This window comes from Panthera pardus, unplaced genomic scaffold, assembly GCF_024362965.1.
Source record: "Panthera pardus isolate Hobbes unplaced genomic scaffold, ASM2436296v1 HiC_scaffold_13, whole genome shotgun sequence".
Classification (NCBI taxonomy): domain Eukaryota; kingdom Metazoa; phylum Chordata; class Mammalia; order Carnivora; family Felidae; genus Panthera; species Panthera pardus.
The window spans coordinates 105,077,451-105,093,498 of record NW_026526688.1 but is presented as its reverse complement, the minus strand read 5'-3'; the positions used below and the strand labels follow the sequence as shown (position 1 = coordinate 105,093,498).

At 40.8% G+C, this 16,048-nt stretch overlaps 1 protein-coding gene and 1 long non-coding RNA gene across 4 annotated transcripts in view; both read right to left on the bottom strand.

The window, feature by feature from the left end:
• The window catches only part of PRSS12 (serine protease 12), a 75,782-nt gene extending 60,511 nt beyond the window's left edge, over positions 1 to 15,271 (bottom strand). Inside the window, exons 1-3 of one of the 3 annotated variants that reach the window (XM_019418386.2) lie at positions 15,032 to 15,270; positions 14,366 to 14,924; positions 1,996 to 2,134 (exon numbers count right to left, since the gene is read on the bottom strand). In XM_019418386.2, coding sequence (XP_019273931.2) covers positions 1,996 to 2,134; positions 14,366 to 14,876 — 650 coding nt within the window. In that variant the 5' untranslated portion in view covers positions 14,877 to 14,924; positions 15,032 to 15,270. Of the gene's footprint in view, positions 1 to 1,995; positions 2,135 to 14,365; positions 14,925 to 15,031 lie in introns of those variants that run through there. The other 2 variants (XM_053901286.1, XM_053901287.1) reach the window with 2 other exon arrangements.
• LOC109248620 (uncharacterized) overlaps positions 1 to 16,048 on the bottom strand; it is a 249,515-nt gene that overhangs the window by 163,206 nt on the left and 70,261 nt on the right. The gene's annotated exons all lie outside the window — the stretch shown is intronic.

The following is a 16,048-nucleotide window of genomic DNA, read 5'->3' as shown; positions in this document are numbered from 1 at the left end:
ATGCATGTGCCTTTACTACCTATAGCTAATTTTAGGGGGAAATGGGTAAATACTACAGATATTAAGGAAAAGCCTGGTGATTTTGTAGAAGTGTGTCGTGTGGCTCCGTGAGACTTGGATTCTAGTCTGGACTCAGCTGCAAATTACTCTAAGCTGCAAGTTTCTGTAAGCTCTGCTTTCTGATGTATAAAAGGAGGGGTCTGGATGCTTAAAGATTCTTTCCTACTCTAATATTTTAGGCCAGCATTTTCAAAATGATTATTATTACTACATGTAAGCAAGATAATATCAAGAGAGGTGATCATTCATAATTGTTAAAGCCTTATATATAGTATTTGCTAGCAAGACTTTGAAACCAATGAATAAAATAATAACATGCAGATGGGCTCTGCTTTAACTCACCTAATCTACATCTTTTATAAGTGACTTCTAATATTTACAAATTGATATTAAATTTTAAAAAGATTAAATGCTTATCTGATTAACAGGGTAATCTCTAGAACTGTCTCCATACAACAGCTTCCATCAACCCAAACAGTAAACATTCGGGATATATCAAAAATATGAATATGTCTTAGGGCACCTGGGTGGCTCAGTTAGTTAAGTGACTGACTCTTGGTTTCAGCACAGGTCATGATCTCACAGTTCGTGGGATCAAGCCCCCACTTTGGACTCTGTGCTGACAGCATGGAGCCTGCTTGGGATTCTCTCTCTCCCTTTCTGTCTGCCCCTCTCCCGCTCACGGGCACTTGTGCTCTCTCTCTCTCTCTCAAATAAACATTTAAGAAAAATATGAACATGTCTTAATAGCAATAATTCTGAGCTGCTCTGATCTAATTGTATAATTCTTTTTTACAAAATGGACTACTGAGGGGCACCTGGCTGGCTCAGTTAGAAGAGCATGCAACTCTTGATCTCAGGGTCGTGAATTCAAGCCTTATTTTGGGTGTAGAGATTATTAATAATAATAATCAAATAAAAGGACAACTAAGAGATAATATAAGTAATCAGAGTAATCAGATCCCCTTACCTGAAGTTCTGTTTGCAAAGCTTCCTAGTGGGAAGACAGGAGGAGGCGGGCAGATTAAATTTCTTACTGATCTGACTGCAGTTGATTAACCTTTTCATTTCTATCATCATATTAGATATTACCACTCACTGATTATTAGTCCAAAATATTTGTAAACTGCAAAATTTTCTTTCAGTCTTTTGGACCTGTCTATTCAAAACAAGATATTTTCCACACTTTCTAAAGATCTCTAGAGATAAAGGCCAAGAAAAACATCTGGCATGTGTACTTAGAAAAAAAATAAATGAGACACAAAAACAGAACAATAAGAGCAACCACAAAAGCAAAACCTTGTGTTCCGAAATGGAGCCTTCTGCTCCTGGTGAAATCCCCTGGCAATTGGCATAAAGGTGCCAGGGCTGTTGGAAGTTGGAATGTACAGACTGTTTCACAGAGAGCGCTTAGAGCAGCCAAGAAGCCCACGGTCACCAGGGCACTGCTGGGGCTGATGAAAGCAGCCATTCTCTAGCAGGACCTCCTCAGCACAGAACCCCCAGGCCTGGACATCACCCCTTACCCATTTCGGGATGGAAGCACAGGTAAACACCGCCTTCTTCACGCACAAAAAGATGTAAGCTGTGGATGGCTAAAAGTAGACAGTTAAATGCAAATGACAGCAGTCTAGGGCTGCATGAGCTACTGAGAAATTACAATTCTCAGAATCAAATTCTTTATTTCCTAGGACTAAACAATTAATGTTAAAGACAAAGAGCAAAAGACGCTTTTGACTTTTGACCACTTAGCATTTGCATATTTCCTGGTTAGCATTCCTTCCACATGCGGCCCTTTCTTTATAACTCTTGTGAAAAGGGAGAATAAGGGACATGAGAAGGAAGGAAGACGTCATCTTTCCACAGCAGTGACGGGTGCCCACCATTATTTGCAAATATTAGCGACCTGATGGGGTCAAGGATGGGCGAACTCACCCCTGCTGCAGCTGGTGACAAATGACTGATGCATCGGAATCATCCCAGTGGCTGCTACACACTGTGCCCCAAACTCCATTCGCATAGATTTCCACTGTGCCTTCAAACTCATTTTTGCCACCTCGAAGTCGTACTGACCCTGAAGCGGAAAAGAATCCCAAAATCCCTTAATAGCAAATCAGCATCTGAACATTATTACTTCACCATTCTTTAGTTAACATGATTTTCCCACATAAGTGGTGAGAGATCCAGTCAGAACAATTCAGTGTCCATGTTAATGGCATGCGCTTCTTTCTTTAAATGAGGGTTTAGCAGATTCTTTTTTATTTAGTTTATTTTTTTTTTGATAATTAACTTCATGGTGTCAATACTACTTCTGTTTTCTTCTTTAGCTAAGCAAACAGAAAGTCCAATTACATTTTAAAAGGGGACAATGTGGAAGAGTATGACTAATGTCTGATGTTACATCCCAAATATTGGATTATATCCCATACAAAATGCTTATCATTTGTGTATCATCTTCCACTTCACATGAGGTCATAGATAAGAAGCAGAGAAACAAAATTCAGTGCTCTATTTACAAATTAGTTGTAACTGACTGTGTTATATATTCCTTCTATGGGATTTGTTCATCACTAAAGAGCAAAATGCTGCTGCCCCTTTTAACTTCAAGCAGTAGTCATGAAATTCTAAAGATTATGTCTATAATTTCAAAAAGGTGGTGGTGCTAAAAACATTGCCTAATGTCAATCTTAGGAAAACTGCCACTAGGTAGAATTGTTTGGTATAATGAGTGTCCCTGGAAATTTGCCTTCCCTTACACACCATCTTCACTCAGCTGCTGCAGAGATCACGACTTGAGTCATTCTTTTCAGTCTTGAGAAGAGTCAAAATTAAAATGCGAGCACCCTCATGGGGCACCAGGGTGGCTCAACTGGTTAAGCAACCAACTTTGCTCAGGTCATGATCTCACAGTTCATGAGTTCGAGCCCTGCATGGGGCTCCGTGCTGACAGCTCAGGGCCTGAAGCCTGTTTGAGATTCTGTGTCTTCCTCTCTCTGCCCGTCCCCTGCTTGTGCTTTGTCTCTCTCTCTCTCTCTCTCTGTCTCTCTCTCTCTCTCTCTCTCTCTCACAAATAAACATTAAGAAAAAATTTAAAAAAAAACAAATGCAAGCACCCAGGAAAAATAACATCCCATAAAAGTGAGGATGGATCAGGGTGCCTGGGGGGCTCAGTTGGTTGAGCGTCTGACTCTTGGTTTCAGCTCAGGTCATGATCTCACGGTCTCAGTCTCATGAGTTCGAGCCCAGCATAGGTGTCTGGGCTGACAGCTGGGAACCTGCTTGGAATTCTCTGTCTCTCCTCTCTGCCCCTCCCCCGCTCGCACTGTCTCTGTGTCCTCAGAATAAATAAGTAAACTTAAACAAAAAAAGTGTAGATGAATTCAGGTTTCTCTTCTAATTGCCATTGGTTTGCAAAGTGGCTACTGGGAGGCCACAAGTTGGGCACTTAAGCAGAGATAGAAGCACTTATCATTTCACAGATAAAGAAATCAAGAAATTAAGTTCTATCAAAAAACTGTCATATTTTGCATATTTCAAAGTTGTTTCAAAGTCTGACTTTAAAATAATTTTTCCAAAATATTAGATTCACAAATTACCCATTGACTTCATTTGGAGGGGCCCAGGCATCTCCCACTATTATTTTCCAAGTCATCATCATTTAAAAATATAACTATTTAAGAAACACATATTGTATTTCTCATGATAAATACAAAGTGTCATTTAATTCAAACAATATTAAGACAATATTAAATGGAAGGAACACATTACACTGCCAAATCCTGATTATTCAGGAGAGAGCATGGGCGTGGATCATTCACATGGCAGATAAATCTTAATCACTCACACATTCCAAACCTCTTTAGTTCACTAAGCAGGAGGAAGCCCTGTTTGGCTCAATGAAGAGTGTGAACTGCACAACATTTTTAAAGAAATATGTCTGAAGAGTTTAACTGAGCTTTAATGATTTTTTAATCACAAAATCTCTTCCATAGAGACCTACATAATATTATGCATATTGCAAATGCCAGCATTTTATTTCAACTCAAAGAATTCACTTGCTCACCTCAAACAAACATTATTTGAAATGATATTTAAATTAATCTATTATCTATTAATCCTCCTCCACTAGATTACTCGAGTCAAAGGGTTGGAAGAAAGTTCTAGCAATGAAAACAAACTGGAATACTACTTGTGCGTGTTAAAAAAAAATCATAAAAAATGTAATATACTGCCTAAATCACCAAAAAGCTACCAATAAGAAATGATGCATACATAACATCTAAAGATTAAGGCATCTGGAGATAAGGCATAGAAAACTCTGCATAAAGTATATCACATCATTAGAATGCAGTGACGGAGCTGGAAACAGCTTCCAGGTCAACTATCAGTTCCTCCATCACTCCTCAGATTCTCCAAACATGCTGTGAAAGCCTGGATTCATTTAGCTGTATCTGCTTCATGGCAAGAAATGTGGAGTGTTCATCCAATTTCTCTTTAACAAGTGAATACAAATATTTGCAATTCTGGAAAGTCAATTTGCATGTCAATGGCTAATGACCTCTCCATTGGAATCCATTCCCAACACCAACATTTGCAAGGCACACACCTTTCCAGTAGTGCTTCCATCCCCCAGCCCTCAAAGTAGTTTATCCTTTTCTTAAGGCCATAACAATTTCTAAAATGTTCTGAGAAATTATCTACTTTGGAATTAGAGTGAGTAGTTGTTAATGGTACATAATTCCATGCAGTTCATAATTCTTCAAATAATTATTTGAAAGAGTACTTTAAAAACTATCAGTATAATACATGCTCCAAAATAATAAAAGATTACATACATTTAAGATAAGTAGTTTTTATTGGGTTTTGGTTTTACTCTGTTCTTGCTTCATTTATTTTCTTAGAATGGTTAAGGTGGTCAAAATCTTTAAAAATGTATGTAACACATTTCCCTCAATTTATGGATGATAAGGATTTGGACCAAATCAACTGACAGGACCATTTCCTCAGTTCCCATCCTTCCTACTGTTCCTCTGTTTCCAACTATCTCCTATATTCCTGTCATTTCTACCATCTCTGAACCTGAGCAAAGACCCTGCCTTGTTTTTGCATCTTATGTCTTTTTCATGTCTGTGCATTTATGTTCTTTGCATAATGCACTTTATGCATTATGTCATGTTGGCTTTCACCATTCTATTTGAAATATTCTATTCTAATTTGAAATACTGCAACTAATCTACTAAACATTTTATGGGAATAAATTAGCCAGGCAGAAGTGTAAGACAGCCTGAGGAAGTTTTATACACTGCCAACAGGAGAGAAGTGACTTTCCAGGGATCTACATCTGAGGCTGGCCCTCCAGTGGAGGACCCACTTCATGGGTTGTGCAAATTTGCAGGACTATACATCTGCACAAATTCATAGGTGAACAATTACAAAGTGAAGAAAGGGAAATATCCTTAGCTCAACAAAAAAAATAAGATAGGATGGAACAATGAAGCACTCCACAAAGGTCAAAGCCTGGTAAACTCATTTATACTGCTGTCCTAATAATAAAGTTCTTTTATTACCTAAAATTGATCCCTCCTCCTTCCCTCACACTCCCCTTCCTCCAGCCAACTACTTTGCCATGTTCCTCACAGTCTCAGCTAAAGTCTCTGTACAATATGGGCTGCCCAGTCTTAAAGCCCCTCAAGTGACAATTTGATGGAAACTATTCTATTCTAAATATTCCTACTTTTAAAATGTGTTAATAATAATTTAAATTTTGAAGTCTTAACCGAGGTTTTAGGTCAACTATAACAGGCACTACGAAATTATAAACTGAACCAGTACTAGAAGGAAGTCTGGAACTGTAAAGCTGTGTGTGATATCATGTCATGGAGAGGTGTCCCTGGAGTTCATGAAATGGATTGCCCACTCCTCAAAAAAAGTTAAGTGTCTGTTGGTATTACAATCACCTAAAGGCGAAATGTGCCAATGTACAACAATGCTCAGAATTCTACTATCTTAATTCCCTGCTAAAACTGTTGAAACTATTGTCATTTCAGTTTACTCTTATTTTTCTTCTATGTAGTTATACCTCTAGTTTTGTAAAAGAAAGGGAGCATAAAAGATGCATGTTGCTCAAATTTGCTTTATGGGAAAATTTGCTAAAAACCAGGAATTCCTTGGGTGCCTGGTTGGCTCAGTCAGCACAGCATGAGACTCTGAATCTCAGAGGGTCATGAATTTGAGCCTCACTTGTGGAATAGAGTTTACTTAAAATAAAATTTAAAAAAAAATTTTTTTAAACACAAGAATTCCCCAAATGGAAAGACATTAAAGAAAGATTCTCTTTAACCATTTTTTCAGTCTCAATGGACACAAGAAAATCTTCCAGAAAACAGGTGACTAGATTAAAATTCCCTTCATACGTTTCATTGGTTTGTCAATTTTTAAGGCTATTATGATGGGTTGAATTCTATTCCCCCCCAAAAACTTCCACTACCTACAGATGTGACCTTATTTGTAAATAAGGTCTTTGTTGATGACGAAGTTAACATGAGGGCATAAGGGTGGTCTCTAATCTAGTATGACTGTGTTCTTATAAAAAGGAGGAATTTGGACACAGAGACCCACACAGCAGGAGAATAACAGCTGAAGATGGGGTTTACAGTATGACAAGCCATGGAACTCTCAGAAGCTAAGAGAGCCCTGGAAAAGATCCTTCCCTGATGTCTTCAGAGGAAAGGTGGCCCTGCTGATACCCTGACCTCAGACTTTAAGCCTCCAGAACTGTGAAACAATACATTTCTATTGTTTAACCCACTCAGTTGTGGTACTCATCATAGCAGCTCTAGCAAACTAATAGAGCCCTTAAGGTATTACCCCTCCTTGGACAGCTAGCAAAACCACCCTTTTCATACTCCATGCTTCAAGGACACCTAAAAGAAATATTAGGAAAGGAACCAAGTGGGTCAGTGATCTTTGTTCTGTAAGTCCAGCTCATTCCAAAATAAACCAAATGACAAGATATGCTTATTTAGTTAACTAACATGTACTTAGAGAATGGCATTCGCTTGTTTGAAGAGAAAGAAAAAACAGCAAAAAAAAAAGGAAGTAGTGTTTTCTGAATAGAATTAATAATAAATATTTTTACATCTCTTAAAATCACAACTCAAAAAATGAACAAAATAAAATTACTATTATCATACAAATCCTTTCTCATCTATTACTGAACTTCACAGAAGCACAAAATAATTCATTTTAGTCATTGCTATTGTTCTGGTGGAATCAGAAAGAATGCATGCTGATGACATCAAGTTATTGCTCAGATCTTTGACACAAAGTATACTTAATGCTGAAGTCATAGAGAAAGTTCAGTTAATGAACCATTCAGAAGAAAAAAGCCCCATTACATGTTGGACGGTTTAGTACATGTATTTCACAAATGAATTAAACATAATCCTATGTCTTATACCAAATGCAACCCTTGGGAAATACACTAAATGATCATTTCCTATCTTAATTATAAAATATACAAAAAAATCCACATTGCCTAGAAACAACTGAATTGGGAGGTTGTTAGTTGCATTTTTCAAGTACAGTACAGGAGGCAAGTTTAATTTTGATGTTATTTTCCTCCTATACCCTATTTGATAGTACTAAGGTATACTATTTTTGCTTATAATTGTATTCACCCATAACTGGCTTTAGCATTGTGAAATAGATTTTATTCAAATCATGCCATGTCAAAATGAAATCAAATCCATCTTTTAACATATGAAACATTCCCCTGGACTGAGATCCAACTGAACTATATCTACCTCCATTAGATCACATCTATAATTCATATTAGTTGTTCATTTATTATTCATGTAGATACCTTCAGTGCTGAGAAAAAAAAATCTGGTCTAATTCAAAACGAGATAGTATCAAAACAATGAGAGTATCCTTTCAATAAGCAATTCTACTCACTTACATTGAGATTATCAGAAATTCAATTATTCCTTCATTTAAAATATTACACAGTATTATGCAAAAGAAGACTCTATCCATGGTTTAATTATGACATACTAACAATATATAGATAACCCTAGAGGGAAATTTCACCAACTGTGTGTCTCTGAACTATTCATATATAAGCAATGGTGTGGGTATTAGCATTTTATTGTTCAGTTCTGAGTGATGAAATTAAACTACTCCTGGTAGTAATCCTCTTATCTGTCTCCCAGAATAGGTATCACAGGAAAGGTAAAGAAAATGCTTAGTATTCTTCTGACATCTCAACCAGAGAGTGGGTGTCCTCAACCAGAGGATACAGGTGATTTCTTATTCATCGTTGTAATTGCTGCTCCTACTGTGAACTCACAAAACATTTAATGAAATCTACTTTTGCCTTGTTAGAAGGATTGGCATTTTCCATTCTTTGTGTCCTTCTGGTAAGCCTAATAAAAAGTACTGAGGTTGTATCTTGTAGTGGGGCGGGGGGGGGGGGGGGGGGGGGGGGAGGGGGGAATCTCACTACTTTAGTGCTCTGCATATAATAAATTTTTTATTAATATTGTTGTGCTGACTTGCAGGAAGAAAAGGGAGGAGGGGTGAGGGGGGATGGCTCTAGAAAAGTAAGATAATAAGAGGCAAAAAATAAACATTTCCTGATTTTCTAGACAACAGGGCGTCAATCACATACAAGGCAGTCTAAATCAATTGCTAATATAGATGCACTGAATGCCTGTTTACAATGCAGACCAAAGGAAGAGACTTCAGAGAACAGCTTTCTTTACAAGTTAATTCAGGGATGGGGGAGGCTTAAAAATTAGAATTAAAAGTGTTTACCAAGCAACTGAGTTAACTTCCATATTCTTAACAATTATGGGATTATTCATTTCAGACATAAATTTACTAGACCTGCAAACTGCATCTTAAAATATGCAAAAAAGAAAATATGCTTTTTCAATCAAATCAGGGTCTAAATGTGATTCATCTAGATACAGCTGAAAAATGAATGTAACATTTCACAGCACAATTTTTAAAATTACTACTACTTTTTTAACGTTTATTTTTGAAAGAGATTGCACAAGCACAAGTGAGGGAGAGGCAAAGAGAAACGGAGACAGAGAATCCAAAGCAGGCTCTGTACTGTCAGCGCAGAGCCCAATGTGGGGTTTGAACTCATGAACGGTGAGATCATAACCCAAGCAGAAATCAAGAGTCAGATGCTTTACCTAATAAGCCACCCAGGCACTCCTACTTACTACTATTTTTTTTTAACAGTGTCAAGTTTCCCAAATGGAGGGACAAACTCCAACCATACTTCTTAGCAGACCCTGTTGGTTCTCCTCAACAACCATCTCACTTTGTCTTGGTAGGAGAGTCCCCAGGTGTTCAGAGGTAAATCTTGATTAAACTATGCAATTGTGTTAACTGAATTTCCCCTTCTAGAGAGTGCCAGAGGAACATGTGATCCAGTCTTAGCCAATGAAACACAGGAGGAAGTCTGTGGGGGAATTCTAGGAAGGTTTCCTTGCTCTTTCAACGGGACCTACATGAGGAGGGGCCCTCTCTTTCTACTGCAGGCTATCCTATCTCAACATGAAGCCTGGAATAACCACTAGCCTAACAATAAAAGCCACATTTAGAGAACAGAGGAGGCAAGAGAACAACAGAAACAGAGTTGTACAATGTTGGAGCCCAACTTTTTGTAATATGAACAATTAATCTCCTTATTGCTTCAGTCATTTTGAATTGGGCTTTCTATTCTTTGCCATCAAAACCACCCTTACTGATCCAAGCCACATTCATACCCAAGTTTGTAATTATAATTTGTTTTCTCTTCTAAAGGCATATTTATTTTCATAGTCATAATATATATAAATTTGGTATCCATCTTTTCCCATTAACGTTATCATCAGCATTTTTCCAGTTTTTATATGTAATCTTTACAATTAGCACTTTAGAAAATACCTAGTATCTATTAAATGAAGGGACCTCTCTGTAGTATCTTATTGCTGGATATTTAGGTCTGCCTCCACAATTTTGAACCAAATCACTTTTACAAATATTACCTTAACACACACACACACACGCACACTCAAAGACAGTGACCACATGTGTATATACACTTCGAGATAATCATTCATAAAAGGCAATAGCAATGGATGTCTTATTTTCTTCTTAAAAAAAAAAATCTTCACTCTAATAGTCAGATAATGCCCCAAATCAAAGCATTTTATATCTGCCTTATCCTGAAGAACAGACTGAGCTCAAAATTTAAAATCCAGCCAGGAAATGTATCAAATTTGGTATTGCTAATGTTTTTCAGAACCTGTTACATAGAATCAAGATGCAGCATTTTTTTTTTAAATGCAAGGGACAGCTTTCAGCCAACTTTTTAATTAACAATCATTTCAAACACCAGATGGACTTCAAAGAGTACAGCCTGTAAACAATTGTCCCGCAAGTCTGCTGCCTCCGTTTCAATCAGGAGACTGGAGTGGGTACGTGCATATGAACAGCTTAGCATGATGACATGACAAAAAGTCAGATCTATGCATCATTCTTTCTGGTAAAATCTCAATTATTAGAGCATTATCATTATATACAGTACCTGTTTTACCCAACGGCCATCGGTCACCTATGGGTGAGTTCCACTCAGCTGCTTGTGACAGAGAGTATTAGCACAGCATCAAGTTTCCCCATCTGCCATGCCAACCAATGACTAGAAAGTGATTTTGCCTTCCTAGTCAGGAAGCTCTAAATTACTGCAGGGTACTGGGGGGAATCAGTTGCCTGTTAATTCTTTCTCTTGAAACAAAAATGGGGGCGCCTGGGTGGCTCAGTCAGTTGAGTGTCCGACTTCCACTCAGGTCATGATCTCGGGGTTCGTGGGTTCGAACAGCTCAGAGCCTGGAGCTTGCTTCAGATTCTGTGTCTCCCTCTCTCTCTGCCCCTTCCCCACTCGCACTTTATCTCTTCCTCTCTCTCAAAGATAAACATTTTTTTTTTATTTTAAATAAATAAATAAATAAAATAAACTGAAAAAGAAACATAAAAGCAACCTAGTTCACATGCAGTTAATACTCATATTCTGGTGAACTAGGTTGTTATTACCCCCACACTAGTCAAATGAAAAAGCGTGGTGCTATTTCCTAGAATGACACAAAATTACCATAGATAGGCATGGCGTCTGCTTGATCCCATGCCTGGCAGAATTAAGTCACAGAATGATGGACTCAGTCTACATAATCACCCACCACTCCATTCTAGATGGGTTCTGATGTCCTCCTCTGGTTTTCCCAAGTGTGACAAAGGGTCTTCAGCATCCAAACCACCTTGACCTGACCATTCAGTAGAAAAAGCACATCCCTGAGACAGATGTAAGGATTGCTCAATCAGGGTTTCTGAAGGCTAGAGCCTAGGTATCTGCATTTTAACAAGTCCCTTAGGTACTCATTATGAGAACAAACTCCCTGGGCTGATTCAGGGTATTCCAATTCACCAAACGATTCTTTACTACTAATTCATACAATTAGGGCCCAGGCATCATCTTTCTCACTCCAGACATTTGAGCCACTGGTATTTCCACACCCTGCCCTAGCTCACCTGCGATCCCCCCAGCGCCCCTTCAACTAGGCTTAGACCAACTTTCTACCTTGAAGGCACCAACTTCCTCATTTCTCTCAATGCAACTGGATACGTGACTCTGGCCTCCAGCTTATTTTTTAAAGGAGGGATCTCACTACTATAAATTTTCTTTCCTTTTGTTCTAGTTTTTTTTTTTTTTTTTAAGAAAAAGAAAAAAACTTTGGACATCTTAAAATCATAAGATACAGGAAATCATGTGCATTGAACCAAAAATAATTCACTTTTTCTTTCCTTTTAGACTAGTCCTTAAGCTACAAAAATGGGGTCATCAGACAGCACATATATTTCTACATGTTTATATAATTAAAGAACCAGAGCAAAATGAGCTGTGACATGAAAATGGACACTACCTTCTAATGTTGTTATGAGAATTAAATGAGAAAACTAATATATAACCTGCTTAGCCCAGCATCCAACACGGAGTGAATGCTCAATAAATTCTAGCTGTTACCAGGCCAGGTCATTTTGGTACAGGCTCAGAACTGGAAAAGTTCTTTGAATTAATCTATTCAAAAACTGCTTTTCTGCAGCTAAGGAAACCAAAACTCTGGGAATTAAGAGTCTTACCCAACACTACACAACTACTGCCAGAGCCCAAACAGACACAAGTGTTTTTTAAAGCACAAATCCATATTCTTTTCACTACTTCATGACAGCTTTGTTCACCCTCTGAAGGGTATTGTAGGACCAAGACCAGAAAGCCATAAAGTTCAGAAAATGCCAGTCATTTTGAAGGTATGGATCATGCCTAATCAGAACGTAAGGGGTAAAGGACAGGATGGGAAGCTTCAGTTATCAAGACTGGGTCTGTGAAAGTAATTAATTATTACATAGACAGCCAATTGTTTTCCTGTACTTTTTTGCATGGGGCATTTATCTCCCATCTTGGGTGGTTTCTTTTGTTTCTCTTGTGTTCAATTGCTTTGCCCCAGGAAGTACTACACATACAACTATGCAGTGTTTGGGATTCTGTCTGGTGAGAATTAGCTATGAACATAAAAACATCGCAGAGTCTGTGCTGCTGTTAGATTTAAATTTCTATTCAACACAAGATGGGAAACAAAGAACAACCTACTGTCCTCATTTGGAATATAAAGTTAAAGGAGTTACGTGTCAGAGAGCAATTTACCACTATAGTGTTTTCACTTTAAATTCCACTTTTCTTTCAGTATATATATATATAGAGAGAGAGAGACAGAGAGACAGAGAGAGAGAGAGAGAGAGAGAGAAAGAGAGGTTTCAGTATATACGTATACACACATATTTCCTAAATATACATTTAAAGATATGAAATATAGTACAATAGCAGGAAAGCAAAAAAATTTCCAAGGTTTACTAAACACGATATTTTACTACAAATAATCTTACAGTAAATAATGAGACAATGCTGGGGCTCTTTGCCTGATATCACCTCAATTTTTTTTATAGCCACATTGGCATTCTGTCCATGAAACACGAGTATAGCAATGACTTCATTCTCTAGGATGAAGGATAATTGATCTTAACCTTCCTATCACTTTCCTTTAACTCAAAGCTAATGCAATTCAGATAAATAAAAATGTCTGCAGGAAAAGAATGGCACTATGAAAGCTAACCTCCAAATCACCTCCAAAAGGTACCAAGTACAACATATTTCAGAATCCCAATTCATGAAATCCCTGCCCCATAGCTGAGATGGAGAGCTGCCAAAAAGATGTTTGAAGGGAAATTCAAACTTTGAAGGACATGAAGTTTTTCTTTCCAGCTATTAATGGCGGGGGGGGGGGGGGGGCGAGCTAATATTAAACAAAGCCTCAACAATTCAAAATGAAGCACTGTTCAAAGGCAGATCATTCACTTACATTAAACCTATTAATATGTTATCATTATACCATAAAACCAAAACATCTTACCAACTTTATCTCTTGATGTCACCAACTAATCCCAAATGCCCACAAATAACATATGGAGCTAAAAAAATGGCATTCTTGAAAACTTAATTTGACTATGTCACGTTGCTTCTTTCCTAAGATAGTTACTATTCCTATCTCTTTTTCCTTTCTTTTCTCTTCTCTCACTAATCATATTTACCATATTGTGCCCCAGAACTGAACATCACTTTGGCAAGTTGTATTCTGGCCAGGAGACTTTGCCATACTTTTTCAAACAGAGGCCAGTGGTGAGAATAAAGGCAAAAAGATATATCACATTCTTCCAAATCGGAGTCTATGGGGTGGGGGGAAAGTTATTGGTTGTATATTAGATTTAATATTTCCCTTTCCAAAACGAATAATTAGAAACTTTATCTCCCCCTTACTTTGCCTCTTTCTTGTAAATATGGTAACGCCCTCACGGCAAACTACCCTAGAGAACACACATCCACCTGACGAACACGCACACACAAACACACACAGTGGCCAGAGACGGGATCCAGGAACCCAGAGTGCAGCACCTCTCACGAAAACTACCCTCACGACAACCTTCACACACAAAGCTCGCCTCGCTAATTTAAAGTCACGGTACCAGTGCGCTTTGCCGGTGCCTCCGCGGCAGCCAGCCATCCCGCCGGGCAATACAAACGCGAACTCTCTCACACACTCTCTCACTCGCTCTCTTCAAGGAATACCTAAAGCCCTCGGCACGCCAGGCTGGCTCCCCGCCAGTCCCGAGCTGCCGCCGCCGCTGCCCCGGGGCCACTCACCGTGTCTGCAGTCGCAGTAGCCCCAGTCCACCTTGCCGTGGGCGTTCCCATAGAAGCACCAGGGTCTGCCCGCACCGTCCGGGCTCCGGCAGAAGTTGTGGCGCTGCCCTCGCAGCTGAGCCCAGCTCGCCGGGGGCGACCGTTCGAGGAAGGGTGGCACCTCTGCCCAGAGCAGACACGGGGCGCCGAAGTCCGTCACGTTGACCCAGGGCTCGCCGGCCGGGCAGTCCCCGGGGTGCGGCCCGGGCGTGCGCCCGGCATGGAGGGCGTGCAGGCGCTGGGCATGGGGCGCGGGCGGGGGGCGCGGGACGCGCGGGACGCGCGGGAGAGAGGGCGACGGAGGCGTTCTCTGTTGCCGCTGCTGGGTGGGAAGGTAGTAAGGGTGCGGGGGACCCGGAGGGAGCGAATGGCGATAACGGTGGTGGAGGGGATACCTGAGGACTAGATCAAAGCCGACCACTTCGGGGAGCGCCCCTAAAACCAGAGCCACCACGAAGCGGGCGAGCGTCATGGTGCCAGAGCAGCAGGGTTTGGTCCATGCTCCCCCGCTCCTCCGGTTCTGAAGAGGAGGAGAGGAGGGGGCGGAGGCGGGGCTGCAGCGTCCCTCGAATCCCCCACTCGAGTCCCCTCCCGCCCCCCGCGTGCCGACCGCCTTTCCCTCCCCACCTCGCCTCCCGCCACGGGTCCCGCGACGCGCCTCCGCTCCTGCCCCTCGGAAGCAACAGTGGGCCGTGAAATTTTGAGCTCGCTGAGACCAGGCTAGTGCAGAAGACTCGCAAAGAGAAGGCGCGGACTCCGCCGGGAGTGGTGGGGCCTGAGCCCCAGGTAGCCAGCGGTGGCTAGAGCCCGGGAACTCTGCCCCCTGGCTGCGGGCGCGGGACGCGCAGTCTCGCCCAGGAGCCGGACCTCTCCGCTTGGCCCCTACCGGGCTCCCGGCTGTCGCCGTCTCGCCGTCCGGGCCAGACCAGCTGCTGGCACCGCCGCAGCCTCGCTGTGCCGGAGCCAAGCCCGAGGGTGACAATGCGGGGGAAGGTCTTGGCTGCCCCTGGCCGGCAGGCAACACGACCAGAGCCCCGCGTCTGGCGACTCCCAAGCTTGGCACCAGTCCCTGTAGCCGTCTCTCCTCCACCCCCAAGCCCCCATGCCCTTGTCTAGTTTTCCTGGTTTTTAAATCTTCAGAAGTGTGGATGGATTTTGCTACAACTCTCCCCTGACAAGTCCCAGTATAAAAGTTAACAAAGCACGAGGAATGTTGAAGACATTTTACTGAAGTGTGAGCTCCTCAAGGACAAGACCACGTTTGATTTAGCCTTATATCCCGGTGCTTAACACTGTGCCCAACACTTATTAGACTCCAATAAACATTTGTTGAAATTAAATTCCTGAACTGACCCAGGGAAAGGAGCTTGAGCCTTTCTACTTCCTGCCTCCCACTTTCCACCGGGTGCCCTGGACAACACCAGTTGTTTGGTTATTACTGGGATTCAGTGAGGCCCTCTTAATACCAAATTTCCTTTCTAACCAGAGAAGACTTCATCCGTCCGGGTCTGCATCCTATCCAAAAGTCCATCCCTCTAACACCTGCCTCGTTTTTACAGGCCAAGCGACTTAAGCCTACACATTTGCCTCTCCAAAGTGGCCCCACTGCTGGCAATTTTGAAGCTGCAGTATTGGCTTGGCCTG